General features: G+C 36.9%; 1 protein-coding gene across 5 annotated transcripts in view; it reads right to left on the minus strand.

Annotated features, from left to right (window-relative positions):
- wnk2 (WNK lysine deficient protein kinase 2) overlaps positions 1-25958 on the minus strand; it is a 191645-nt gene that overhangs the window by 126252 nt on the left and 39435 nt on the right. For all 5 annotated transcript variants that reach the window (XM_073072185.1, XM_073072187.1, XM_073072186.1 and 2 more), the window contains exons 2-4: positions 19256-19428; positions 15304-15524; positions 11403-11560 (exon numbers count right to left, since the gene is read on the minus strand). In XM_073072185.1, the coding sequence (XP_072928286.1) occupies positions 11403-11560; positions 15304-15524; positions 19256-19428 (552 nt within the window). The remainder of the gene's footprint in view (positions 1-11402; positions 11561-15303; positions 15525-19255; positions 19429-25958) is intronic.

Raw genomic sequence — 25958 nt, forward strand, 5'->3', positions numbered from 1 at the left:
CTGTATTTCCTGGAGTTCAGGAGAATGGGGTGGGGGGGGGGATCTCATAGAAATGTTCCAAATGTTAAAAAGCCTGAACAGATTACAGATGGTAAAGTTATTTCCCATGGTTGGGGAGTCTAGGACAAGAGAGCATGACTTCAGGATTGAAGGATGTTTGTTTAGAACAGAGATGCGGAGAAATTACTTTAGTCAGAGGGTGGTAAATCTGTGGAATTTGTTGCCATGAGCAGCTGTGGAGGCCAAGTCATTGGATGCATTTAAGGCAGAGATAGATAGGTTCTTGATTAGCCAGGCCATAAAAGGGCATAGGGAGTGGGGATAACTGGAAGAATTGGATCAGCTCATGATTGAATGGCAGAGCAGACTCGATGGGCCGAATGGCCTACATCTGCTCCTATAACTTATGGTCTTATAGATACACCATACAAAAACATTAATGAAACCCAATTGAATTGCTAACCTTGCAGAGTTTAAAATCCAATGCGATGCTGGCTTCAATGGCAAAGCCAGTACTTGTTTGCCATCTTTAATTGTCTGCAATGATCATAAACTCCATTTCTGAACCAAAACAGAATGTTTGTGGAATTGCTCCCACAATGCTATTAAGGAGCAAGCCTTGGATTTAGAGCTAGTGACAGTGAAATAGAAAAGCTTCTACAGATCTACAAGAAAACTACACAGCTATGATGGATACCCTAGGACATTGGCTGAATGCTATTGATGTGCAAACCATAACTGAAAGAACAAACATTTCGGTAGTGCAATCAATAGCATTTGATGGCCCTAAATGATAATGATAATTTTTATACAAAAAGTTACAGAGGACAGGGAAATTAGGAGGATAAGAATGGGACTTATAGAATTGCTTTTATGAGAGCCAACAAGGGACCTAATGAAGGGTTGAATTGCCTCCTCTTGTTTCACTATAAAGACTCAATGTTTCAAGGATTTTACCACAAAGTTTATAAAATGTATATAAACTGAAGATTAAAATTAGGAAGAATCTGATGAAAGCAGTCAAAACAGGAGTGGAGTAAGATAAAATAGAAACATTACAAAGACACTGAGGCATCAACACCTAACAATTTACAATGCAATACATGATAGAATAAACTTAATTTAGCTTCAACAGTAGAGGAAAAATCCAATGTAGTAATTTTCCAAAATACAAGTAAACGCCCTTCTTTGTTTTACATACTGGCATGAAGGAATGTTGACACTGTAAATACAAGGCTTAATTTCTCTTGAATTGAGGTCATCTCAGAGCAATAGCCTAAGTTTGACTTCAACTTAATGGCAATTTAATACTTCAATCCCCCTTTAATCTTCGTTTCCTTGGGCTCCTGCATTGTTCCAATGGAAACTTTCTACTAACCGTTTCATATCAGTTCTTAAGCTTTACAGCAAGTTCAAGAATTTAAACTTAAACTACCACTCACGTTTTCTGCTATCAAAGTCCCAAACTCCCTACCTAAACTATTCTGCTTCCACCTTTCCATGATAATGCCTTGAAGTTTATCTCAAATCACAGTCATTTGCCTGACTATCAACTACAGTGCCAACAAATTTCATTTGACTGCATTTCTGCAGAACACTTTGAAATGTCTTACTTGGAAAATACAAGAACAAGTTGGTGCTGGAGCAGGATTTGTAGTTCCCCATTACAAGCTCATTTGTAGGTTCCTTTACATATTCTTCTGAGGACTAATTTTCTGAACATTCATATGGACAGCATCTCAAATCATTTTTGAAAGTTCCTTCTTGGAAGACTTCCTAATGCAACTGCCACAATAGTTACAACTGCTTTGAGCACTCTATATTATTGTAATACTCCAACTATGGTAAGTTGTACATTTTGAATTTTACAAAACCTTGTAAGAGTCTTGCATATTCTTGACACATTAAGACAATGTATTGTTGATATCATTTTTGTCTGTACTACAAGCAGGAAAATATTAACTCCTATGAAGCATTCTGCTACTTAGATGAAATTGTTTTGCAGTAATTTTGAAGATGAGCACTAATTGCTGCAACGGCTACGGTTTCGTTTGTTGCCATAGTCCCAGCTTTATTCAGAGCCCTCAGCTACTTTTTAAATATCATAGAATTTGGCTGCAAATTGCCTTCTACGACAGTGGGAATCTCAGCTGGTAGCCAAAATGGTCATCTGTTAAGCACTTCCAGCTGATCAAGCTTACAAATGCTTCAGCCTTTTCTTGATTGCTCAGATGCTGAACCATGCCACCTTCAAGAATAGGGATGTTCGAAGGTATTCTCACATATTAAACAACTCAAAGCTGACATTGCTTTCCTCCAAGAAACTCATATTCATTGTTTTGATAACTCCCGGCTTCTGTCCAAGTGGGTGGGTCAGCATTTTCATTCATCCTTTGCCGCTAAAGCTAGGGGAGTCTCCATTCTTATTAACTCAAATATTCCTTTTGAACTCCATAATAAAATATCGGACACAAATGGCGGTTTTATTATTGTTTCTGGTAAACTATATAACACTAAAGTTGCACTAGCAAACCTGTATGCCCCCAACTTTGATGATGTTAACTTTTTTGAACGGTTTTTTTCCTCACTACCAAACTTAAACTCATACTCTCTTATATTGGGTGGTGACTTTAACTGTTGGTTGGATCCTAAACTGGACCGATCGTCCTCTGTTACCAGATCACCTACTAAATCTGCCTTAGCTATTCAGTCGTTTCTCTCTAATTTTGGTATCTCTGATATATGGCGTTTCCTCCATCCTACGGAGAGAGATTATTCCTTTTTCTCACATGTTCACCATACCTTCACTAGAATTGACTATTTCCTACTCGATAACCAACTTATCCCATTTGCCCACACTTGTGACTATCAGAGTATACTGATTTCTGACCATGCCCCAATTACCCTCTCTCTGAACTTTCCCGGTCTCCCTCAGAGGAACAAACACTGGCGGTTCGATTCAACTTTATTATCGGATGATGATTTCGTAAAATTTATTAAAGACCAGATAACCTTCTATTTTAACACTAATACATCACCTGAAGTGCCATCCCAGATTGTCTGGGATGCCATGAAAGCATATTTGAGGGGTCAAATAATCTCTTACACAGCAAATCTCAATAGAAGATCCCGTGCAGATCGAGCAGACCTCATTAACCAGATCAAAGATGTGGATCAATTATATGCCCAAACTAAGAACCCTGAATTATACAAGAAGCGCGTTGAACTCCAAACTAAATTTAACCTTCTGTCCACTCAACCTGTCGAACACCAACTTCTCGAAAGCAAGAGCCGCTTTTACATTCATGGGGATAAGTCTGGTAAATTCCTAGCCAATCAGCTGAGGCGTTCTAAAGCCAAACAACATATTACAAAGATCCGGAAGGAGAATGGAGACTTCACATCGGATCATTTAGAAATTAATGACGCATTTAAAAATGTTTATTCTCGGCTTTATTCCTCTGAATCCCTGAATGACAATATCTCTGTGGATCAATTTTTACAGAATCTGAATATCCCCTCACTTTCATCTGATTTCAAAGCCAAACTTAATGCGCCTATATCATTAGAAGAAATATCTTCTGCAATTTCTGCACTGTCCTCAGGGAAATCTCCTGGACCTGATGGGTTCCCTGTGGAATTTTATAAATCATTCTCCTCACTTCTTTCTCCTCACTTCTTTCTCCTCAGTTACTTTCAGTATTATCTGACTCGTTTAACTACGGCAAACTGCCACCCTCTTTCAATGAGGCATCTATTATTCTTCTTTTAAAAAAGGGCAAAGACCCAACAGAGTGTTCCTTGTACAGGCCGATCTCTCTGCTCAATGTTGATGTAAAGATCTTAGCTAAAGTGTTGGCTCATAGATTAGAAACCGTTATTCCCTCCATTATCTCTGATGACCAAACAGGCTTTATTAAAAACCGTCTCCCTTTTTTTAACATTCGGCGTCTATTTAATATTTTATACTCAGTTCCAACTGGGACTCCTGAATGTGTTATCTCCCTTGATGCGGAGAAAGCATTTGATCGTATAGAGTGGAACTACCTTTTTGCAGTCTTAGAAAAATTTGACCTCGGCCAAAGTTTCATCTCTTGGATCCAATTGCTGTACCTGTGTCCTACTGCTTCTGTTCTAACTAACTTTCAGAAATCCCAAGTATTCAATCTCAAACGTGGCACCCGTCAGGGATGCCCCTTAAGTCCCTTTCTCTTTGATTTGGCTATAGAACCTCTGGCGATAGCATTTCGAAAATGTCCTGAACTGACCGGGATTTGGAGAGGGGGTGTTGAGCATAAAGTCTCTCTCTATGCTGATGACTTACTACTCTTTCTCTCATATCCGTCTACATCCTTACCTCTAATGTTTTCACTTCTTGACCAGTTTAGCCAGATCTCTGGCTATAAACTCAACTTACATAAGAGAGAACTTTTCCCAATTAATAAAGAAGCACAAGAACTAATATTTCGTGATCTCCCTTTTAAAGTAGTCCATAATCAATTTACTTATCTTGGAATTACAGTCACAAGGAAGTTTAAAGATCTCTTTCGTGAAAACTTTGTCAATCTTTCATATGCTACAAAACAGAATCTGGTATAATGGTCACCTCTATCTATGTCCTTGGTAGGTCGTATCAATGTTGTCAAAATGTATGTTCTCCCCAAATTTTTATACTTATTTCAATCTATCCCAATTTTCATTCCTAAATCTTTTTTTGATTCCTTAGACTCTATTATTTTGTCATATCTGTGGCAGAATAAGCGCTCTAGAATTAATAAAATCCACCTCCAAAAATCTAAAAAAGAGGGTGGCATGGCTTTACCTAACTTTCACTTATATTACTGGGCAGCTAATATATGTTGTGCTGCCTTCTGGTCTTTCTTCCACGGTCAACCTGAGTGCCCTAACTGGGTGGCAATGGAGTTAAGCTCCACTAAAGAATTATCTATTTCTGCACTTCTTGGCTCTGCACTCCCTAGCAGTCTGCCCAGATCAATAGCTAATCCTCTGGTTAGACACACTTTGCGTATATGGGCTCAGTTCAGGAAATGCTATGGTTTCCAGGGGTTTTCCATTTCTAGCCCTGTCGCACATAATCACCTTTTTTTACCTACCACGTTCGATTCAGCATTCCATGTTTGGTACAGGAAGGGCATTAGACATTTTGAAGATCTCTTCATTGATAACCGCTTCGCTTCTTTTCAACAGCTCTCTGTTAAGTTCAACCTGCCTAACGCTCACTTTTTCAGATATCTCCAAATCCGACACTTTACTGCTCCTTTAATTCCTAACTTTCCTGAAATGCCTGCGAAAAATGCTATGGACCTATTTCTCTCCATTAATCCACTAGGTAAAGGTTTAATTTCAATTATCCAAGATAAACTAGCAGCCTTACGATGGGCCCCTGGGGATAAAATTAAAATGGCCTGGGAGCAGGATTTAAATATCTCCTTATCCGAGGAGAGCTGGGACTCAGTTCTCAAATCGGTTAACTCAACCTCTCTTTGTGCTCGCCATTGTCTCTTACAGTTTAAGATTGTTCATAGAGCCCATATGTTTAAATCTAAACTATCTCGATTCTACCCTGGCATTAGTCCGCTCTGTGATAAATGCAAGAGGGGCGTGGCCTCTCTCATCCATATGTACTGGTTCTGTCCTAGCTTGGAGAAATTCTGGAAAGATGTCTTCACTACACTATCGGGTATTCTGAATCAGCACCTAGAACCTAACCCCTTAATTGCTCTGTTCGGTTTTTGGGGCGAGACAGATTTATGTCTGGGTCCGACCAAATGCCGAATACTATCCTTTGCCTCTCTCCTGGCGAGACGCTTGATCCTCCTTAGATGGAGAGATGTTGCCCCGCCCACTCATGCGCAATGGCTTAACGACATTATGGCCTGCTTGGACCTCGAAAAAATTCATTATTCAGTTCTCAATTCGGATTTAAAGTTCCATAAGGTCTGGGGGCCTTTTATCGAGTACTTTCATAACCTTCCTCTTGACTAGGGTTTTTTTTCTTTTCGGTCCCTTGCTTTCAGCTCCCTTTTTTTTCTGGTAGTAGGCATTATTATCCTCTGTTGCTAAATGTATTCACAGTCTGGGAGTTTGACTGTCCGGACTTATACTCTCTATATTGTGTGGTGGTTGGTCTGGAATTGTTGTTTTTTTTCTTGTGTTGTGGGGTTTGGGGAGGACACTAAGCTCACTTGTCTTTAATTTAGGTGCTTTTTTTGTTAAATTCTCTTCCTTTGTAGCATATTGTTATTGTATGCTTAACCTTGCTCTGTATTAATGCTCCTCACTGGGATTTGGGGTTTTTAATTTTGTAAAATGTTTTGAAAAACTAATTAAAAAATTTAAAAAAAAAGAATAGGGATGTTCTTGAAGCCACGGTCTCCTTAGCTGATTAATTGCTGGATGTGGTAAACTTTGATCAGTTCCATTGGTTGTGAGATTACTTAACTGTTTATTGCATGTTGATTTTATTATTAAACAGCAGCTTTTCAAGGCTGGCACCTTGTTTTTAGATATACCTAACACTACTCTTAGGAAGTCCTTCAGCCCTCTTGAAGCTATATTCATTCAGTTACTGTATGTCCTTCAGGACTTGGGTAGTTTGGTTTGCAATGGAGCAAACAAGCAAAACTTTGCTGAGGGATATAGAGATCCATCCATGCAACAGCTCTTGCTATTTTTTGGTGCTTCTTTCAGATGATGTTCAGCAGACAGGAGTACTGATTCATTAGATGAGGGAGAACAGAAGGCAAAAGATTTATCACTATGTTGATTTGTGACTATGATAGCTCATGGGTCTAGACTCAACACACTATTACCTCTTGCCTGTAACTGCATGCACTGCCACCTACAATGTGTTTGTCCTACTGGTGAGACAATATATACCACAGGGTGACAGAGAAGACAGGTGCATTGTCTGCAAGGTTCAATTGTCTGAATACAACTATGTAAGTTTGTTGCTCAATAAGTCCATGGTTCAGTTTGTTGAAATTAAATACCAGTCTCCATTCTTTTATGAGGACTTTGCAAGATCAACTGGGCTAGGACTTATTTCCAAATTTGGTGGGCACTTTGATGCCAGATGGTCTGTAAAGTTTTATTCCTTCTCTGAGATCAAATCAGGGAGCACTGAAAAGTCAATAAGGTAGGTCTGGAGTCACATATTGGCCAGACTAGGCAAAGAAGGTGATGTCCTCACTGAAGGTCATTAATGAAATTTTATTTAATGAAATCATCACTAAGGTGGCTGACTGATGTCTCCCACCCCCCCCCCCCCCACACTTCTCCAAATTAATGAAAATTAGATTACAAATTTCACTGTTACTTAGTGGGATTTGAACTTGTGACTTTCAAATGTTGATTTGGAATACTAGTAATCACTGTGCCACCAAACAGTACATAATAGCTTTTTAAACTTTCTTCCTCTGTTTGGGAAAGTAAAACACCTGAGAAATGGTCACACGCTCAACCCAAAATGCATGTTCAAGTCAAACCAGAACAAGTTTCTCTATTTGATGTGGGTTTCCTTTAGCGTTTACTGTTATAGAAACTGCCAAAATATTTTGATACTGTATACTCAACTTATATTTACGTTTTGTTTTAGCACTTTACTGGAAATATCAAGACTCACATTGAGCAAAACAATCTCTTTGGAAATGCCATGCACCCCAAAGGAATTCCCCAATATTGAATTGAAAATCTGACACTTGTCACAATGAATAAGTACAAACAATTTTCTTTTAATTTGCCTGAATCAGGTGTTAAATTATTTACATATTTGCCTCATATCCAGTATTGACATTCTTTGGCTAAAATGGCCAATATTCAATGCCCATCCAGAACTGCCCTAAGAGATGGAGAACAGCATTCTAGAATTGCTTCTGTCCTACAGCACACAAGGGAAGTGATCAGCTTTTGGTAATGGAGGAATTTGGTTATCAATCAACTGCATTTTGTTTTGGAGAACGTTGAGTTTCACTGCATCACAGTTGTTGGAAATGCATGTAGCAATTTAGAGATCTTATTTCTTAAGAAGATAATTCACTTTTGGTTCTTGCTATACACTAAATAATGTACTTTTTGAAGTGAATATTGCTCAATAACTCAATTGTCAGGATATGTTCAGATAAAAGTCCAGAATTTGATTTTTCGCAAGTTGGAGTACTTGACTGACAGAATTTGACTTGAGTTGTTTTCTTGCTTTAAGTCTACATTTAAACACCAGATTGAAGAGTAGACACACCAGAATGCAAGATAAATAGGATCAGCCATATGAACTTTCAGGTTTGGTATGATATTCAGTAGGTCCATGGCTAAACTACCTCTAATTCCACACCATATTCCCATATCATTCAAGTACCTCAAAAATCTAATCGATCTCAAGTCAGAATGTACTCAACTGAGCGATAGAGAGTATTTATCAGTAGATTCATGGTCAGAAAAGAAATCCCAGATTTCATTCTTAAATTCCTGACTCTTTTAGTCTGATTTTTTTTTACCTCCAGTTCTAAAACTCCCTGCCCAACCCTCCAATCCATTTTGAAATACCTTCACCTCCCCCAAACCCCTTGCGAACACTTCTCATTTTTCAAACTTGAGGAAATGAAAGGCTAGTCTATTCAATCACTCCACAGAAGGAAGTAGTCTAGCAAATTCCAATTTTTAGACAATATAAATTTTATTAGTTTAGTTAGTTAAAAAAAAATTTTGAAACTATTGAACATATTTAATTGTTCATAAGTTTTAGTCATAGTATGCAGCCATATACAATTCAAACTTTTTATTTAAGAGGAACCTGCTTAGACTTCCCTGTATTTACCTACAAAACAATACTAATAACAATTAACTTAGTATTATCTGCTTGAAATATTTTTTTAAGCTGACTACACTCTGCAGCAGCCAAATATAATACATAATAGGTACAAATGTAGCCATTTAATAGCAGATCAAGGGGCAACACTTTTCAACAGATTTTCAGCTATTTCTTGTAATGGCACTCAAAGCCAGTGATCAGATGTTAAAAAAGATCAAACATGAGTGCTGTATCTCCTATTGTTTAACCTTCAACTATGCTTTAGCTTTCAGGTGTTTACTCCAGAAAGATTTTCCATGCCTAATATGTAGAATACTAATGTTGTGAAATCATAATAGTTCTTAAAGCAAATTCCTTCCTTTAGTAAAGATTTAAATAATAAAATATTTGGCAAGTTTATTATAGTAATCAAAATATATTTATAAACTGAATTTATGAAGTGTTATACTTTCTAGCTACCAAATATCAATTAATTTAACTGGTAATCAATAGTTAGTTGTATTGTGTCAGCATTTTAGTTCATAATTGACAGGCTTGATGTTTTTTATTAAGTGAATTCTCTGATCACAGAATTTGAAAAATGAGTTCTGAATGGGATGGGGTGGCTCATGCTTGCAGAATTTGGAAAAGCATATTATGGTTTCTTACCCAAATGCTCAACTACAAGAAACTAAACACTCTTCTACAGGCTGGTGTTAATAGAACTACCCATTTTTCTTTCAAACAAAAAACACCACTAATAAATTCAATCAAATCAATTACCTATTGTAGCATACATCAAATGAAAATGTTTTACTATAAATTTAACTCCCATAGCTTCCTATTATCCAGTGGCTAATTTAATCTGATTTAATACAAGGAAAAATTAATCCAGATATACCTTGAATAATGATGTGCTTTTATTGCTATCAAGCTCTCAAGGACTAACAATGTGTCAAATTCAAAGTTTTTCCCATTGCTATCTTTAATCCACTCTTGAGGAAATAAAGAGACCAATAGGAAAAATCAAATATCAGGTTCTGTACCCTCAGCTGTCCAATTTGATTTGAAATTTCTCTATCCCATCTTCAGTGGTCAACACAAGAAAATGTTTAGCTTTTATTTGGAAAAAAATGTTTGTTAAGGCAGTAGTATGCCATTCACAGCCTCAAGACTATGTAGGCATCAAATTAAATTCTGTTTCACATTTATTACCTAGATCTGCTCTGTATTCTTCATCTAACAAATCAAAACTAACTACCCGTTTAGTCTTGAGACAAGTACATTCCATAATCTGACCAACAATGTTGAAGAAAAATCACGAATATATTGGTCCTCTGTTTACTTTTAATCAACTAGATAAAATACTTCCTCTGTAGTTATTTTAATCAATTCATCAGTATTAAACAACACATTTAAAGTGCTCTTCACCTTTCTAAACTCAAGGAACTAAAAGACTGTACAACCTTCTTTCATATTTTAATCCATTAATTTATTTGGTAAACTCATACTGAACCACAGGGTTAATATATTCTTCACTAGTTGAGGTACTGAAACCTAAATGCACACTTCAGTTGGGTCTTTGTATGGTCCCTCTATAATTGTAACAACTTCCTCCCTTTGCATTATCATTCACACCATGTAGAGATAATCTAGCAATACAATTTTCTGTAGTATATTTCATTAGATAATATAGTTCTTAAGTTTAGAGGACATGTTGACTGTTAGAGGAAAAACTGCTTTCTGGACCTCAATTATGTTAAGCTCAAGGTATACATTACTAAAGTAGCAAGCTCACGTAATTGACTGGCATTCTGAAGTAGATTTAGAATTTGGGATAATAAAATAAGTAATCAGTAAACAAAAAGGATTAAATTAATAAGCACAAGCTTTAATTCTGTTTCTCCCTCCACGGATGCTGCTTGACCTGCTATGTATTTCCAGCAATTTATTTCTATTCAGTCAACATTGTTCACTGACCATAATGGAAAAGTAAATGTTTTTCTTCTATAAAATGTATATTGAAATTAATGATATATTTTGGAAAATTCTGCAAAGTTGAGTTTACATTAAACTGGTTCTTTTCCTGCCCAGCTGTGTTGTATGCAGCACATAGAATCTGCAATTCAATTAAAGAGTTTTTCCAAACAAGATCAGAAAATGTTGAGAACACAAAAGGCAAGTTTTTAAAAAAAATGCAAATCATGCTTTAAAAATGCAGCATTGTATAAGCTCTCACATTAAAATACAATTATGTCCTTAGAACGTCAAGGTCTACTACATTTTATGTCTCAAAAATGTTGTTAAACTATGAACACTTAATCTAGCTTTACCATTTTCTAATTGAAAGACTGCACATAACTTGAGACTGAAGGAAAACACAAGAATCTTTGGTATAGTTGTAATTTTTTTAAGATCACAAATCAATTTCAATTAAAATGCAATTGTGTTGTGGAAAATATTTTGACCAAAAGAATTGCCACATAATTCAGAAAAATATGCTGGTAAAACTAAATCATCTTGAAAACTAGCCACGAATTTATTTGCTACATGACAATAATTTAAGGTTATAATAACTTAGATGATCTACACTTACACTTGTAACTTTTCGATAGATTTGAGCAGCATTCTGACATTCTGAGTATGGATATTCTGAGGTAGCCATTTCTAACATGCACATTCCAAAAGCATATACATCCACAGATTCATCATAGTGTTCTTCATACATTTCTGGAGCCATGAACTCTGGAGTACCTGAAGAAAATAAAAAGGAAATGCATCATTCTAACAGGAGCTGGCAATAAGCAGTAAATTGTAGATCAGGGATAACTGATTTTTGATGCACACCAGAGATGCAGTTAATAAATTCTATTTTTTTAAATTCTCAAAATCTAGGCAATTAACTTTAAATGTTTATATTTAACAAACTTTAATATTGCAAAAAGATTGCTCCACTTATACATGTACACTGGCAAATTTGGAGGGCGGTTTGCTCCATACGGGAATTCGCAAACATAAAAGATTAGTCAGATGGTCAACTCTCAATATACAAAATAACTTAAACACCATAAATTTCTGTACTTTGCCAGAAATGCTAATTCTGTATACTATGTTAAAATATTCTGCATTAATCCAAAATGTGCAAGTGTGATCCATATTCATTGTCCAGTACCAGGGGACCTTACTTTTTTTTTGCCAAACTCAGCTTTTAATATAACAGGTGAAAGTTCTACAGATCCGAAGGTTGATTCTGATTATAATAAGCTTCCAACCAATATTCTTTGTTCAGCTTTTTGTCATAAATGGGGACCTGTCTTTAATTTTTTAAAAATGTAAATAACAAACAATAATTGGTTTAAAGTTTAAGGGACAGCTTTGCAAACAAATGCACTGTCTGTAGAACACAGGCTGCTCATTCACAGCACCTGGGCTGATTTCTCAAGGGTTGCAGTGTTAGACAATAGTTTTTTTTTTAAATTGGGCTTGTTTCAGAACAGACATCATGGCTGAATTATTTAGTTCAAGGACACTTGCAGACTAGATTGATAATATCAATTAGCTCATCAAATGGCTGATTGTTAACAGATGGCAGTTTTGTGTGCTCTAGGGGTCAACTTCACAGCACTAACTGTGGGTAACTGGGTGCTCTGTCTCCAGATGTTTTTCGACCTTTGTTGAACAAAAGTATCTAGAAATAATATATACATGTGAGATCACCAAGAGGCAGGGAATCAGTATATATGCAAAGAGTAGTCAGTTTTATTAGGAATGACCAAGGAACATCAAGAATGACAGAAAGACAGGGTGAACTTGAGTACATTCTTCTGCCTTCAATTTCTGCAGAAGACAATTCACTCATCTGCAATTCATTACTATGTCTTTTTAGCCTAAAGGAATTGTATGTGTTTTATAAATCCTTTGCGTTTTAAAATTTGTAATTTGGAAGTCTTTTGTAATATGGAAAACCTATGAATTTCAAATGCATTTTAAGAATTTTGTCGATTTATACGTGTATCACTAAAAATAAATGAACTGTGGTTAAACTGCTTTGTTAGCTGTAAGCATCTCCTCCTTGTTGGGGGAAGGTACTCACCACTCAAATAGCGGATACTGGCAGATACAGTTCAAGTTCATTTGTAATTCAACAGTAAATGAATACCATTAATTTAGACAATTGGAACAGTGTAACATCAGGGTCAAGGTGGAAAACACAGCATCAAAAGTCACACACAGCACAAGGCACATATAGCACATAAGATAGCAAGCATATAACATATCAGTAAAATGCAGTCACACACAAAAAAAAAAGTTCAAGACCCCCAAATCCATGAACATTGCAACAATCTGCAGTTGAACACAATACAGCGCATCTTCTGCCAAGTGAACACTGGGGGGCAGTGCCAACTCCACCTTGGTCACAACGCCAAATGCCTCCGGTGGAACCCACTGACTGACGCTTCTCTCCTGGGTGGCTGTAAACAAGCAACACCGTGACTTGAGCTATGACCAAGGCCATGCAGCTCTCTTGCCTCTGCCCCTACCACCACCAATAAATCAGTGAATCGGACTTGTAGCATTCCACATTAACAATGTCCAACAAGGGTATGCAATTACAACAAAAGAGACTAAAACGATCACTTGCTGTTAGACTGCACATCCCCCTTCACACGCCAACTCCTCCACGCCTGACACAGGCGGCAGCAGGATCCAAACCAAGTCCAACTTCTTCAATTTTTTCCGCCAAAAAGCAATTCACTGATGGGGTAAAACTGCAGTACTTTAAGTTCTTAATGTCCATGTCCTGTGATCATGAAAAATATGTTTAAAAAGGACACCACCACCTTTGGTTGACCCCTTAGAAGCTGCTACAATCAAATGCACCACCATCTTACCAGAAGCTACAGGGAAGTGAACTAGTCTTTGTAGAATACATGGTTACAGTATAACCTCCCTTCAATGAGGGTACTCATAGCTATTTATATTGCATAGGGTTGCAGGTCTTTGAGTTTGGAACTTTGCAGTCAGCAAACCCAACACCATCACACAAGCAGCAGTATGCTACCTCCAGCAAGACTGCTGTCCACTGCCGCTTCCCAACTAACCTGTCACAGCTTGAGCAACTTTGCAAGAAGGAACGGGCAAATCTTGCTCCATCATGTTGTGCAAAGCGAATAGAGGCTAATCCAAAATTACTACTGGCCGTAATAGACAGAAACACAGACAGACAGATGTTGAATTGTCAAGTGAATAATTAGTTTTTGTTGTACTGCAGATCATGGTATTTATTGGGGGGCTTGCTATTGCATGCTTGGGTGGAGAGTGCCAATGCTTTTTTTGCAGAAATGGGTGGGGTTGGGGGAGGGCCGTTGCTTTGCTGCTGGTTATGCGTGGAAGGGGTGAGTAGGTGGGCTTTGGGGTTCTGAAGTTTTAATTGTCTCTCATTCTTTGGGGCACTCTTCAGTTTCCATAAATGTATGTGAAGAAAAAGAATTTCAAGATGTATATTGTATACATTTCTCTGATAATAAATGGAACTACTGAACTATTGAGAGGTGGTTCAAATAAGTATTGAGTAAAGGGGGATGAATACCTTTGAATTGCTGACATTTCATTTTTGAATTTTTTTTTCATGCTTTACAATTTTCCCTTTTTTTTAAGGCAGCACTGGGGAGGGGGGAGAGAGTACATGGTTCACAGTGAACATTCTCAGTTGAATTGATCAAAGTTCCTAGTTGTAATACTCATTTATATGAACGAAGGGTTGGGTGTTGAATACTTTTCCAAGGCACCGTAACTCACGTAATTAAGAGGAAGCTGATGTGGATATGTAAAAGAAAACATTATTACCTTAAACTAAATCTTTAAAATTATAGGAGAATTTGCCTGAAGTCAGATTTCTGTAATTGAGTTCTTCCATAAGCCAGGGTATTATTGTATTAAATCACAGGAAATTTGCACTTGCCCACAGATAATTACTCTTGAAATTTCAAAGTTTGTCCTCAAAGTCTGTGCCATGTTTCCCATCTGCAACCTACTACGTCACTAACCATTTACAGAATTATGATAATAAACCACCAGTTGGTTGAAATATAAGTGATCCAGGATTAACTAAAATATCATCTACCTTTTTTTTTAAATATCACAATCACAATTCATAAGCACATGATTACCAAACCTGCATACAAACTTATAAAAAATGAATCTGACAACCAAGCAGATTCTACCTTTATTTCGTCCTATGCCCCACATATACTCCTGGTAAAAGTAGATAATTAACCAAATTCAGGAACACCATGATCCATATTCAAAACTTTGAGTTAGCCAAGATCTCAATGATTCACATTATCAAGACAAAAATACAAAGAATGAACTATATTAATTTGATCAGATTCCATAACTCAGAATAAACTGGATTTCTTAATGCAAGAATTTTTTGATCTAGCATTCTTTTTCTCCAAAATGACAAAGATTACACCAAAGAACTGGCAAATACTTACCTATAACACTTTTAGCAAAAGAAGTACGCTTTAAAGTTGCAAGCCCCAAATCTCCTATTTTCACAGATCCAGTAGGTCCAGTAATAAAAATATTATCACATTTCAAATCCCGGTGAATAATTGGTGGTGTTCTTGTGTGTAGAAAATATAAGCCTTTCAGTATTTGCCGACACCAGCTTCGCATAACTTTTGTTTTCATCACTTTAAATCGTTTTAAATATCTAAAAATAAAGACAAAACATTTTCAGCATCATGTATGATTAAAATTCCAACAATAATTTAGGACCTCTGGAATCTTAACAAATGCAACTTAAAAGTTCAAAACAGGAGGTGAACATTCTCATTTTTGCTCTATTATGTTAATACTGTTTCTTCCACACATGCTGCCTGATCAACTGAACATTTCCAGAATTTTCTGTTTTTATTTTTGATTTCCCACTGCTGCAAACTTTTTTTCTAATTTTCAGATGATCTCTTTAATTTTACATCAAACTATATATAATATGCAAAATAATTGGTAAACACATCATCACTATGCTTCAATGACAATTCTTTACAAAAGAAAAAATGCAGATACTGGAACGTTTCATTACATGCTGCCCATTCTATGACTAAGGCATTGTGAATAGTTGAGTGCAAGAGCAGGCGGGAGGGAGAAAAAAAAAGTCACCCTGATACTTCAAAAGACAATTTTATCATTGAGCAGCAAATAGATATTAAGTCAAATATATCACAACAAGCTTTAGGATAGAGACACAAGAAAAAGCCCTGCTTCACCGATAAGTTTAGCTAATGTCTTAATAGCTTAAGTAGAAACCTAATAGACAGCGGGTTAGAAAATCAAAACACAGTAGGGACCACATATTCGACAATACAATTAGAGTTTAATTCCCCCCTCCACCCGCCAAGAAACTCAGATTTATACAGGTATGATAGGCCACAAGTGATTAACTTCAGTTTTCAAATGATTCAATGACTTGACATTATTTAGGGACTAAAGATAATCGTATAAAAATACATAGTTAAAAAGTTTATAACATAATAAAATGCACCTACATCTGAAAACTAATCAACTTCACCCATATAAAGGTAAGAATCAACATATGCTATCATTACTATGACTGGAAAATGTATCCACACTGAAAATGATAAAACTCAGTATCTGTATTTCTGGTGACTATTACAGCCAAATTATGACTTTAACATATGACACACTTCATATGTAATGCACTTTCACAATCCTCTGGATAAAATATCCCTTGTGCATTGTTCAGTTGCACAGATCCACTGATATAAACATATGTAATTGATCCGTAACGTGCACCGTTTATTTTCCCCCACACAGATCCTTATTTAGATTTTAAACAAACTACACTCCAGCTGTCATTATTTTCCATTTCAATTGAGATTACTTTTCTTTCAAGGGGTTTAAGCAATAAAATGTCATATTTAAGTAACTTCCTGTTAATAACAGACACATCTCTCGGAATACTTAACTGAAGGAGCCTTCAACAAAAAATTCAGATGAAAGCCATGCTGGCACGAAGGTCTTTAGTATCACATAGATTTTTTTTTAAATGTTGCTGCAATGATTTCACCATATGTTCAAAATGTAAGTAAATTAAATTTTTTAAAATTCATCCAAATGCAGAGAAAGCTTGGTCAATGTTTGCACCATTACTGGTTAGATGCAGTATTTATAGGTACCAATTATTTTTGTTCCATTCCTCCCTCTGTAGGCCAATAAGAGCTAGAGGAAAAACCTAGTAATTTATCAGAAAATATGACACAACACAGGAATCTCTTATTTCAAGGCATGCATTGAGCCTTTAAAACAATTGCCCTCAAGTTTCCGAGAGCAAATTCAGGTATCTTCAGTTTGACCAATGTCAAAACAAAAACGCAATTCCTTCAAATTGGTATTTTTTTTTTTAACAACTATAAAAGTTAACCAAATGTAGCAGTCAGGTCAAGCAGATTTGAAGGAATAAGATTGCCAGATCCATATGATTAAAGGAGGAAGTGATAACAACACCAGCTCCAATTATCCTCTCAATGGAAGAGGGCTATGTTGGAGCAGAATTGAAGTGAAGCCCACTTGGGAAAAGTGAGCAGTACTAAAATAGGTTGGTGCTAATTTAACTGCACATGTGCATGACTCAGGAAGGATGGGCGTACACCTGCACTTCATTGCCATAAATGAACAAAGACAATACCTAATTCTACTCCTATGCATTCCTTAAACCTTGGACTGCTCACATAGCACAAGCCACCAACTCCAAGCTCTTTATAATCATTTCAGTCTGACATGTTTACAACCTTCTATTTGCCCATGTGCTGAGCTACTGGCTCATGTCCTACAAAAAGACCATCCACTACTATCTTTGAAATCTTACATCAATTGATTCAATAACAAAATATAGCTTTAGCCCCAGACAAGTTTTCCTAATATTTTCTTGCCAAATTCTCAACCTCAGTGCTCCACAAACTTCAGCACATTGAACTCCTCAATAATTACCTATATTGGTATTACATCACTCAGTAAATTGCATTTAAAATTTCACTCACACATTTAAAAGTGCTGTGCTTACATCTTCCATTCAGAAAACCAACTTCACTTCTTTCCCCCACCCCCATCTCTCCTTCTCTCCCCGTGAAGCATCATTAGTTCATTGAATTCTTGCACTTTGATTTATCAATAGCAGCCACATTTTTAACAAACTTGGTTCTAATTCTGGAATTGCCTTCCTAAACGACTTCATGCTCTCTCCTCCAAAACTTCCAAAAATCATATCTCCTTTTTCATTTTGACATCCTTACTTGTTTCCAGATGTTGACCATGTTAAGTGTGTGTTTTAGTGTAAAATAATTTACATAACTGGAAGTTATTGATTGCTGTGAAATTTATCTTGAGGCCAGTAATTAATAATTATTTGTTTATGTTCTCCCAAGGAGGAAGTTTCTCAGGGAAAAAGCAGCAAAATTCCGTTCAGCCTTAGAGGGAATGGAGGAGATCATTTCATCTCTCTGCTTACACTGGCAGTGTAGTGTGTCAAGGTCTCCTTGTCTTGGGCAAGGATAAAGAACAAAATTATCTTTTATCCTTGTGGGGTTCAGTTTAAAAAAAAACAAATTTGCTACTGGTATTTTCTGTGCATGCAGGTTGCTGTGATGGTAAATCTGTTAGGACATCTTGGGAAGAATCAAATTTAATATTTCACAATTTTATCTTACCTTTTTTTAGATTTTCCTTTTCCAGGTTGATCATCTTCTCTGTATGATCAGCCTATACTGTTTGTCAATTAAATTGCTTTACTGATCAATTTGCATATCTTGTAACATACAGGCTTCTTTAACCACAATACATTAAGGATTGCAATTGTCAACCAAGCCTATAAATTATTTTCCCTTGATTAGTCAGATTTTAAATGCTCTGGAGAGATTGGCTAGGTACTTTAGATTCTGCCCACTATAATTAAATGGTTATGTAATTTTACATTTGCAGCAACTCCTTCAAGTAAACTAAAAACTTCTTTAACATCTAAAAGAGATCAAAAATATTAATACATTAAAACACAAAGTGCAGGAAGAACTCAACAGGTCAAGCAGTATCTATGGAGAAGAGAAAAACAGTCGACACTTCAGGCCAAGACCGTTCATCAAAACTAAAGGTCTCGACCCGAAGAATCGATTGTCTGTTTTTCTCCGTGTATACTGCATGACCTGCCGAATTCCTCCAGCACTTTGTGTTCTTCAAAAATTCCTGCATCTGTAGAATCTGTATTTATGAAATGGATTTTAATTTTATTTATTAGCATTTTGAGAACCCAATTTTGAATTTCAAGTCTAGTTAACTTCAGTCCTTTAATGTTTCTGAATTAAAAATAAATTTAATAAAATGTCACAATTCTTTTCCCAGCACCAAAACTATAATTTCAGGTAAAATACTTACGTTTTCAATGTTCCTGAGGTCATTAATTCAGTAACTAGTACAATGCATTTTTTCCCCTTCAGAGTACCTTCCCAAGAATCATAAAATCGAACAATATTAGGATGCTGCAGTCCCTTAAGCATTTCCGCTTCTTCACGAAATCGCTGACGTTCTGCCTTTGCGAGCTTTCTGTCCTGCATGAAACAACCAAAACAGGCTAAACATACGAGTAATGTACAATGACTTATCATAACTTAATTTGAGTTAAGCAATGTGCAATATGAACATCATTTATGACAAGCCCCTGGATACAGACAACTGCAAATGCATATTCACATGAATTTAATTGTCAAAATGTTTCATTCCAGCTGTGTGCCAATGATTTCACCTGGCCTTCCAAACAGTATTTATAGAAATACCATGCCACATTTTAAATCAATTTATCAGAAGTTTCCATATTCACATTTTAAAATGAAAACTGACAATATAATCACCACTGAACTTTAAGTTTCCACAATCCAAAATTTCAAAAACTATTTAATAACTTGATACAGCTGCAGTTGATGCCTATGATACCGATGCTCAACATTTGGCTCACAGATTGCTATTAGACAACTCACTGAGTAGCAAGCATCTCTGCTCACCACTACTACACCCACATTTACTTGGAGTAAATCCACAAAGTTGGTTTCCAATCAGCAAAGCCTTCCACACTGAGGACTTCCTCACCAAAAACTGACAGATATGGATCCCAGAAATGCTTTGACAGCCAAATCACTATCACACTCCTTTGCTGTCATACTTTTCATCACCATGGAATGTTTCTGAAAGTCTGATATTTGCATTTTTTTCAATATTCAAAATGAATACCATTAAAATTTAAAAACACAAAGTCCGCCAGAAAAAGCAGGATCTTCTGGTGGCCACCCACTTCAACTCTACTTCCTATTCAAACAGGTCAGTCCATGGTCGCCTCTACTGCTGAGATGAGGCCACACTCAGGTCGGAGGAGCAACACCTTATATTCCATCTGGATAGCCTCCAACTTGATAGCATGAAATCGATTTCATGAACTTCCGGTAATTCATCCACTTCACTGTTCCCCTTTCTCCCTTACCTTATCTAGTTATCTGCTCATTACCTCCCTCTGGTGTACCTCCTCTTTTCCTTTCTTCCATGGTCTCTGGGCTCTCCTATCAGAATCTGCCTTCTCAAGATCTCTCCCTTTCATTAATCAACTTCCCAGCTCTAAACTTCATCTCTCCCCCTCTCCTGGTTTCATCTATCACTTACCACCCTTGTACATCTTCCTTCTCTCCCCGCACCTTTTTGCTCTGACTTCATCTTCTTCCAGTCCTGATGAAGGGTCTTGGCCTGAAATGTTGACTGTTTACACTTTCCCATAGATGCTGCCTATTTCAGGCCAAGACCCTTCATATATATATTTAAGTCAAATTATTTTATTAATTATAATTAACCTGAAACTTTCTATTCATCACTGGAAGGATAGTGGTTTCTCTGAACCCAAAAGTGAACTGGTTTGGTGCGGCACAAAGAAGTCTAATTCCTTGTATATCAATCATATCAGTCTCATTTCCCAGTTGCTGCACAAACATCCAAAATTGGGAACTTCTGATCTCTCTTATATATTAACCAGATGTGATCTTTTGTATCTTCTCTCATTTCTTTCTTCATAGGAAACCCTATTTTCACCAGATCAGTCTTGCAGTTAAAATTCCTCATTCTAGCAACTCCAAGGGAATCTTCCTAGAGTCTATCAAGTGGACCTTCATATTTTTCCTTAAGTATAGTGACCAGAAATGGACCCAATACACCATTTGTGACCAAAACAGTATTTTGTACCAGTGAAACATTATTTTTTGCCTTAAAAAAATTTTGGATCACAAATTCTCAAAGTGTTCTATCATTGTCCAGTAAGGTTCCCCCTAACCTTTCATCTTTTAGGACCATTCCATTTACACTGCAATATATCTCATTATCTTTCCTTTATGAATTAAAGTTTCTATTTCATTAGGTTTCGGCAATAACATTGTTTGACCCAGTTTATCTCTTAAATAAGCCCTTAATTGGAAATAACAGAAAAGTGTTATTTGATATTTTATATTTATTCTTTAATTGGTCAAATGACATTAATATACCTCCTTCAAAACAGTCTCCTATATATCCCTATAGATGCTGCCTAGCCTGCTGTGTTCCACCAGCATTTTGTGTGTTGTTGTTCCTATATATCTAATCCCTTTGTGAAACCAGTTATATAAAAGTTGATTATCCATTGTATAAGGAATAAGTTTATTTTGAATTAAAGGTCTCTTTGCTAATAAAGATTTCTTTATCTCATCATCAACATTTATCTTATTCCATAAATCAATCAAATGTTTTAGTATAGGAGATTCTTCCTTTTCCCATATCCATTTAGATTCCCATTTATATATAAAATCTTCTGGTATATTCTCTCCTATTTTATCTAATTCTATTCTAATCCATGCCAGTTTATCTTCATCAAAAAAAGATGCAATAAATCTAAGTTGATTTGCTTTGTAATAATTCTTAAAATTTGGTAATTGTAACCCTCCTAGGTCAAATTTCCATGTCAATTTTTCCAATGATATTCTTGACATCTTACCTTTCCAAAGGAATTTCCTCACACATTTATTTAACTCTTGAAAAAACTTCTGCGGTAATTGTATTGGTAGTGTTTGGAATAAATATTGTAATCTAGGGAATATATTCATTTTTACAGTATTGACTTTATCTATTAATGTTATTGGTAACATCATCCATTCATCAAGATCCTCTTGAATTTTTTTCAATAATGGCAAATAATTTAGTTTATATAAATTCTTTATATCATCAACTCTTATACCTAAATACTTTATACCATTTATCGGTCATCTAAATCGAGTTATTAATCGACATTGACTATAATCTCCTTTAGTAAGGGGTAGAATTTCACTTTTATCCCAATTTATTTTGTACCCTGATAATTTCCCATATTCTTCCAATCTAGAAGATAATTTATGCAACGAATGCAATGGGTTAGTTAGATAAATCAGAACATCTTCAGCAAATAAGTTAATCGTATATTCCTCCTGATTAACTCTAAAACCCATAATATCTGAGTCAGTTCTAATTAATTCAGCTAATGGTTCTATCACAAACACAAATAAAGCAGGTGATAATGGACAACCTTGTCTAGTTGACCTTGTTAACTGAAATGATGTTGAAATTTGGCCATTTGTCACCACTTTAGCTTTGGGGTTAGTATTTAAGGTTTTAATCCATTTTATAAAAGATACTCCTAATCCATATTTTTCCAGTACCTTAAATAAAAAATCCCATTCCAATCTATCAAATGCTTTTTCTGCATCCAAAGCAACTGCCACATTCATTTCTTCCCTCTTTTGTGCCAAATGAATTATGCTAAGTAACTGAGTTACATTATCTGAGTTACATTTAATAAATCCTGTTTGGTCCATGTGTATTAATTTTGATAAGTATTTATATAATTAAAAAATAATTTAAAAATTTATTTCTGGTATGTATAATTTGATTCAAAAACAGGCAATTAAACAAGGAATTCATAAGTCAAGACAAAAATGGGAAACTGAATTGACTATTAAAATGGATGAAACAAGTTGGTCAAGATTATGTCTCGACAGTATGACAAATACAATAAATGTTCGACTAAGATTAGTACAATATAACTTTTTATATCAATTATATATTACACCACAAAAAATAAATAGATTAAACTCAAATTTATCTGATCAATATTTTCAATGTAATCAAGAAATTGGTACTTTTTTTTACACACTCTACTTGGTCTTGTTATAAAATTCAACCTTTTTGGATAAATTTAAGAGTTTTACTGGAACAAATTATTGGAACACAGCTTCTACACAATCCAATATTATTCTTACTAAGTGATATTGAAGGGATAAAACTGAAACCCAAATTGAACAAATATCAGAAAGAGTTCATAAAAATTGCATTGGCAGTAGCCAAAAAGGCTATTGCAGTTACTTGGAAATCGGATTTATACTTAAGTATTGATCGTTGGAAGAATGAAATTTTCAGCTGCATTCCACTTGAAAAAATTACTTATAATTTAAGAAATAAATATGATATATTTCTGAAAATTTGGTGCCCTTATTTACAAAAGATAGGATTAAATATATAGGTGCTCCGAAGATAAAATTATTGGTCATCTGGGGAAAGAAACATATATATACATTAAAGCTAATTTGAACTCCATGGAGCATGTGGGGATCTTCTGATATCCAGGCACTCTTTCTTTTTTTTTTCCTTTTTCTTCTATATAGGGATATGCTAGGGGGGGAGGGGGGAGGGTTGATATATATTTTTTTTCCCTTCTATTTTGTAACCCATTTGAAAATTCAATAAAAAAATTAAAAAATATATATATATATATATATATCATTATCCATTTTAACCAGTTCATCACTCCACGAGTTCTATATTAAATGTCATCAGTCCATTCTGACAGCTTATCCACATTTTCTTGCAGTCTATAAATAACCTCACCATTATGTGCTGCTTTCCCAAGCTTCATCTTTAAACCTGAAATTTTATGTAAAAAGTCAGAAATAAGTTGAAACAAGGCAGTATTCCCAACAATGAGCTCAGTGAACATCAGGGGTTCAAATCTTTCAGTCAGGAAAGAAAGTTTCCCATTATTTTTATCCGCCTTTAAACCAACTTTCTATGCTACTATCGACCTTTCACTTTCATGTGACTTAATGATCCCAGCAAAGTACTTTTGACACCCTTGAAAATCTATTACTTTCAATGTAAATTGATTCTTAAGGTTGTCATAGCCAGGGATGGTGGGGGTTGGGGATGTGAGGATGGTGGGGATGTGGGGGTTGGGGATGTGGGGATGTGGGGATGTGGGGATGGTGGGGGTTGGGGATGTGGGGATGGTGGGGATGGTGGGGATGGTGGGGGTTGGGGATGTGAGGATGGTGGGGGTGTGGGGATGTGGGGATGTGGGGATGTGGGGATGGTGGGGATGTGGGGATGGTGGGGGTTGGGGATGGTGGGGGTTGGGGATGGTGGGGGTTGGGGATGGTGGGGGTTGGGGATGGTGGGGGTTGGGGATGTGGGGATGGTGGGGATGTGGGGATGTGGGGATGGTGGGGGTTGGGGATGTGGGGATGGTGGGGGTTGGGGATGTGGGGATGGTGGGGGTTGGGGATGTGGGGATGGTGGGGGTTGGGGATGTGGGGATGGTGGGGGTTGGGGATGTGGGGATGGTGGGGGTTGGGGATGGTGGGGATGGTGGGGGTTGGGGATGGTGGGGATGGTGGGGGTTGGGGATGGTGGGGATGGTGGGGGTTGGGGATGGTGGGGATGGTGGGGGTTGGGGATGTGGGGATGGTGGGGATGTGGGGATGGTGGGGGTTGGGGATGTGGGGATAAGCTCCCACAACCTACTAAAACCTCCCAGTGGCTTGTGTCTCAAATAGCCTCTGACAACCAAGTCCAGCTCCTGACTTTCACATGTCACTCAGCTACTAAGCCTGGCAGAATCATTTCTATTGACAGCAGGGGCAAAGCCAGGTTACTGGTACCTTAAAACCAGTTGCTTTGGGTGGATGGGGGCTCATCAGCCATAGATAGCAGCCCATTTAGAAGGAAAACACAGATCTCAAACCTCTATGGCTTTGTGGCTATACCGACTTCTAGGGAAGGCTTTGGGAGTAAACCCCCAAGGAAAAATCACGAGGTGGAATCCATTTTAAGAATCATCAAGTTTGCTGATGATACTAAGCTGGGTGGCAGTGTGACTTGTGATGAGGATGTTAGGAGAATTCAGGGTGACTTGGATAGGCTGGGTGAGTGGGCAGATACTTGGCAGATGACGTTTAATGTGAATAAGTGTGAGGTTATCCACTTTGGGAGTAAGAACAGGAAGGCAGATTATTATCTGAACGGTGTAAAGTTAGGTAAGGGAGAAATACAAAGAGATCTAGGAGTCCTTGTTCATCAGTCACTGAAGGTGAATGAGCAAGTGCAGCAGGCAGTGAAGAAGGCTAATGGAATGTTGGCCTTTATTACAAAGGGAATTGAGTACAAGAGCAAGGAAATCCTCTTGCATTTGTACAGAGCCCTGGTGAGACCACACCTGGAGTATTGTGTACAGTTTTGGTCTCCAGGGTTAAGGAAGGACATCCTGGCTGTAGAGGAAGTGCAGCGTAGATTCACAAGGTTAATTCCTGGGATGTCCAGACTGTCTTACGCAGAGAGGTTAGAGAGACTGGGCTTGTACACACTGGAATTAAGGAGATTGAGAGGGGATCTGATTGCAACATATAAGATTATTAAGGGATTGGACAAGATAAAGGCAGGAAATATGTTCCATATGCTGGGAGAGTCCAGTACTAGAGGGCATGGTTTGAGAGTTGTGGGGGTCTGGAATGCACTGCCTCGGAAGGCAGTGGAGGCCAATTCTCTGGATGCTTTCAAGGAGGAGCTAGATAGGTATCTTATGGATAGGGGAATCAAGGGATATGGGGACAAGGCAGGAACCGGGTATTGATAGTAATTGATCAGCCATGATCTCAAAATGGCAATGCAGGCTCGAAGGGCCGAATGGTCTACTTCTGCACCTATTGTCTATTGAGTTCAACACTGAGTTTCACCTCATCAACGTTGAGTTCAACGCTGACAGACAACTCCT

The sequence above is a fragment of the Hemitrygon akajei genome, chromosome 19, assembly GCF_048418815.1.
Source record: "Hemitrygon akajei chromosome 19, sHemAka1.3, whole genome shotgun sequence".
NCBI classification, from domain to species: Eukaryota; Metazoa; Chordata; class Chondrichthyes; order Myliobatiformes; family Dasyatidae; genus Hemitrygon; species Hemitrygon akajei.